The sequence below is a fragment of the Cottoperca gobio genome, unplaced genomic scaffold (genome assembly GCF_900634415.1).
Source record: "Cottoperca gobio unplaced genomic scaffold, fCotGob3.1 fCotGob3_178arrow_ctg1, whole genome shotgun sequence".
Lineage (NCBI taxonomy): Eukaryota > Metazoa > Chordata > Actinopteri > Perciformes > Bovichtidae > Cottoperca > Cottoperca gobio.
This window is the reverse complement of record NW_021166825.1, coordinates 1-5,000: the sequence shown is the minus strand read 5'-3', so window position 1 is coordinate 5,000 and position 5,000 is coordinate 1. Positions and strand designations below refer to the sequence as shown.

The 5,000-nt window shown below is 43.7% G+C and overlaps 1 protein-coding gene across 1 annotated transcript in view; it reads left to right on the top strand.

The window, feature by feature from the left end:
* Positions 1 to 3,546, top strand: part of lyrm4b (LYR motif containing 4) — a gene marked incomplete at its 3' end in the record, with an annotated part of 5,110 nt that extends 1,564 nt beyond the window's left edge. The window contains exon 2 of the mRNA XM_029426422.1: positions 3,426 to 3,546. Within this exon, the coding sequence (XP_029282282.1) occupies positions 3,426 to 3,546 (121 nt within the window). The remainder of the gene's footprint in view (positions 1 to 3,425) is intronic.
* Positions 3,547 to 5,000: the final 1,454 nt, after the last annotated feature.

The window sequence follows — 5,000 nt, the reverse complement described above, 5'->3', positions numbered from 1 at the left end:
CAGGACTTCTGAGATGTCATGATTATCCTGAGTGATGATGATAGTCCCTGCAGGCAGCAGGACGTGCATCAGTGTTGCACGATTTGCACTCTGATGCATTCCGATCAAATTTGACATTTTTCTCACCTTTTACATTTTTAAATGTTGAGTTCAAAGACTCTTTGCATGTATTGTTGGGGAACATTTGAGATGATGCGTCTGCTGCTGCTTTGTGACAAACAGTTTCTAGTTTAAGAGTAAAGAAAAGGAGCCGTTTGAAAGGGCGTCCCCTTCACACGCTGCAGTCTGAGCTGGGAACTCTGTGCAGGTGCACTTGTTGCATTGTTGTGCGATGACCTGGATACGCCAGACGTTGCTGCAGGCTGTTGTTTTATTGTTGTTGTCTCCGAGTCTCTGACTACAAACAGCTGACGCAGACGCTCGCAGCACTTCCTGGGAGGAGAGGTGGCAGAGTTTGCAGAGCTTTGTCACTGAGACGGGAGGAGAAGGAACATGGAAGGGAGATGAAACATTAATGATTCTCTGCAGGACAGTTAGATCTGTGCTCCAGCTGATGGCAACAGGAAACACAGAAATGCAATTTAAAGACAAATCTAGAGTTTTTCAAGGTAATATTTTACGAGATACAGAAGATGAGTGGAGGATTTATTGGAGAACAAAACATGGAAAACAAGCTGCACAGAGGCCCTGAAGGATGGAAACACTTTAAAACGGTTTCAAACCACAGAACTGGTTGAGAAACAAAACGTTAGTGGAAACAAATCAAGTTCAGGCTGTTTACAGGACCTTGAAAAGCCTTGAAACAACGTGTTCAGCGTTTGTATCCCAAAGCTTAAGTCTTTCTGAATAAAAACCTTTCAAATTGAAGCTCCTCCTTTTAACTTTGACGTAGATCAGTCTTTCTCAAAGAGCGACCCCTAGTGGTCCGCGAGTATATTGGTAAAATGTCACGCTTGAAATGGATTTATTATAAGTTCAAAGTGTTTCTCAAACTGTTTAAACATGACTAGTATAGAGTGTAGCATAGATGTAGCCTGTTTACGCAGCTATGTGTAGATCTTAGATCGTAAAACAAACCCACGCAGCTACGTCATAAATGATCTGCACGGTCAACTGACAAGATGGATCTCGACAGTGAAGGTGCATCGTTCTGATGCAGGTGCTTCAGCAGCAGCAACAAGTCATTTTGTGTGCGTTACTGAGTCCCAGGAGAGCGGTTCGCCGTGTAACCAGCACCCGCCTGAAAGCTGTGACACTCGGCTTGAACGTGGAAAGTCCAGCGCTAAAGTGAAAAGAAAATATCACAGCGACTACATACGATTTGGATTTGTTTGGACTGGAGATGAAGAGGAACCAAACCAGCTGCCAAGACCATGACTAATTTATTGTTTGGGGAGAAAGCAAGTGACGACATGAACAGGGTCCCCCTCTCCAATGACAATGCATGCTGGGGTGGCAAGACTAGAAAAGTGAGCACCAACTCTACAAGGGCCGCCATATTGGATTTCTTCTCTACGTGTTTACATTGTATTTAGCTTATTCTTCAAGCGTGTTGTAAACAAACCTTCTACTCTACAATGAGTTCTGAACTCCTTTCTTATGATGAGGTTCAGATGTGGAAAGTCGAAGCTTTGAAAGTATTTTGCCGCAAGCGGAATGTAAAGGTTTCAGGAACAGAACTGGAGCTTATTGCCCGGGTGTGTGCTGCATCAGAGACGGGCAGTGAGGAGCAACCAACAGCTAACCAAAGACTTTCAATTCGATTCGATTTCTTGGGCTCCCAAGACTTCCCATTGTAATCCTGTCTCTTTACAGCTTTGGTCCATGCTAGCCTTCTGTCTTTGTTCTTTAGTGCTGTTGGAAATGGAAATAGTTAAGAGATATTAAGTTTTTACCGTGTATGATCACAAAATTATACACATCAATCAGCTGATTTCAAGTATTGCAACAGCTGTTCATGGGCTTTGTGGGCAATGTGACGATGTTCAAGATGGATATGTTTGTACTGGAATCGATCTATTGGACCTCTGCACACAGGAAGTGTTTTCTTTGGATTATTACTGATTACAGGATTATGATGAGACTTCATTGGCTCAAAGTTATTATGTTGATTTTGGGTTTGCTTGCTAGTGTTAGATACCTGCTGTACTCTTTCTTTCCTCACTTCCTTCCTCCGTCTGTCTCACGGATTCAAACCCGTCTCCTCGTCCCTCCTCCGTCGTGTCCTTGCGTCTCCTCGTGTTTAACTGGTGGCATGTAAATCAGATCCATCACACTTTTATTAGTTCTGTCTTAAATCCTAAATGATCTGGAGACAGACGGAGAAGATGAATGTGTTTGCTGGGCAGCGCTGTAACTTCCTCAAGGTCAATGTTGTAACTCCACACACACACACACTCACACTCACACTCACACTCACACTCACACTCACACACTCTCTCACACACACACACACACACTGCCAGCTGTAATGAGGCCCGACTCCATCAGGAAACAAGAGCTGGATATTAAACCAATAATCATTCTCTCTCGGCTCCTTCCAGGAAATGTTTCCAATTTGTCTGATTGTGATTTGTTTGCTCGTCAGTAGTTTGTTGTTGTCGTGTCCGTCACTGTCTGTGCTTCAGGACTTTACTGCTGCTGTTCTATATTATTATTATTATTATTATTATTATTACATATTTCAGCCACAGTTCAACATGCTGCTCACGCCCGCAGGCTTCTCTAGAAGCATTAGAGAAATGTATGTTGTCAGCTAGTTGTTACATTATTAACCATTTATAAGAACGTGTTCGTGGCAGGCGGCAAATAACTTTTCAACATTATTAATTAATTATTAATTAATTAACATTATTAATTCATCTTTTCTTCTTTAAAATGTCAGAAAATAGTGAAAAATGTCCAGAGTTTGTCTTTAAATGTCTTGTTTTGTCTCATATGATATAAAACACAGAAAGACCATTAAATCTTAAAACATTAGTGTTTCTGTCTAATCGACGAATAGTTGCAGCTCTACTAACGTAAGGTTAACAATGTTTGAAGTTAAATAAAGAAGAAATAAACCTGCTACACGGAGCTACGAGCACAACATGTGGTGTTTGTTGAGGGACTGGTGGTGGTGCTGAAAGGTTATTATGGGATATCTGAGCATGTTCCAGCTGACCTGCTGTGTCCTGATGCCTCAGTTCTCTGTTGCTGTTTGTGTTGTTTTCATCTCATCTGCACTAATTCTAATGTTTCCACCTGTGATGTTCAGGTTCTGTTGGTTTTGTTGGCGCTTGTTTACTTTTTATAAAAACCTCTCGGAGGGTTTTTGTGTCTCGACTTCTCATATTTGTTGTTTTTATTCTCGTCTCGTGCTCTTCAGCGCTGTGTGTTCGCACTGCGAAGGGACACTAAAGTGTGCGTGTGTGTTTGTGTTGCAGGACCTATGCACTGCGGCGGGTGCGTGATGCCTTCAGGGCCAACAGGACAGAGAAGGATCCAAAAACTGTGGAGAGACTGATGGTGGAGGGACGGCAGACACTGGCACTGATACAGAGACAGGTGAGACACACTCACACTCACCCCCCCCCTGTGACTGACAGGAGTCTGAGTATTTGCTGTAGACTCTAATGATCAGATTTACATACTGCAGACAGGAGAGGGTCAGAATAACATAACAGGAGGAAGAATTGTAATATTTATGTTGCACATTTCTCAAAGAGAAGAAAGATAAATATGATCAAACAGAAGCGAACATGAGGAGAGAAGATGTAAGAAGATCGACAGGAAGAGGATCCTGGTGACGCTTCTCACGATTCATCCTGAAGGGAACATGAATAAACAAACTTCATGGCATCCATCCAGAAGCTGCTGACCTGCAGCCGCCCGGAGCTTTAGGAGTATTGGTTCCACAGTTTTCTGTTTAGCAGAGATGCATTCATGGTGTCGGCAGCTGTTGAGCGCCCGATGCTGTTGCCTTGTTGTTTTAGTCAATCGGACTCGGACAGCTCCATCTATGTTTCTCATTCCTTTAGTCTCTGTAAGAACTGAAACACTCTCTTCACGTGTCGTCCTGCAGCTAAAGAAACGTTTCAAACACTTATTTTATACCCAAAAGTATTTTTACTGGTTGTTTCATCTGCATGATGGACGTTGTTGCACATTCAGAGCTGGTGTCATGAAGGCACACACACACACACATATACACACACACACACACACCTGTGTGTTTGACTTGAGTTGTGTGTTTTCTCCTCTGCATCTCGCCCACACTGACTCCTGGATTAAATGCATCAGAGGAGGAATGTGCACCGTGTTACAACTGCAACACTACAGGCTTCTGGAAAAATCCATAACACACACACACACACACACACACACACGTCGGCACATCTGGTGGATGAGGCTGCTTGTGTTTGGTGCTCTCTGGCTTTAGGTTTCCTCCCCCGTGTGCAGATCCATACAGTGTGTTATATGAGAGGGGGGGGGACAGTGTGCTGCACTTTAAATGAAACGTCTTGCTTCCAATGACACTGAAGAATAAATAAAACCTTTAAGGAGTCATAGTTTAAATCAGGGGTGGGGAACCGCCGGCCCGAGAGACCATTTGATCCGGCCCTCGAGGTCATTCGTAAAACGCACGCAAAAAAATCCACTAGCAAACTAAACTAGACGTCAATATTTTAACCGGCGACTGACTGTTTTTCCTGGCCAAGGTCAGGGTCCCTGAACACAACACGAGCGGAACGTGTCATCACGTGGTCACGTCATGTCAGTGAACGCAGCGTGGCGAGTGTAGAACAGAAAGTTGATGCAGAATGTTCCAGGAGAAACGGACGAACGATTGTTTCTGTGTGGAAGTTAAAGGCCAGTGAGTCGAGTTTGTGCGGACGCTTGCGGTGATGAAAAATAATCTCGAGCGTCATTACATGCACGAGACATGCCGAACTGCACGAGCTGAGAGGACGAGTGTTTGGATAAAGTTAACGCTCTTCGGTGGAGTTCGGCCCAACAAT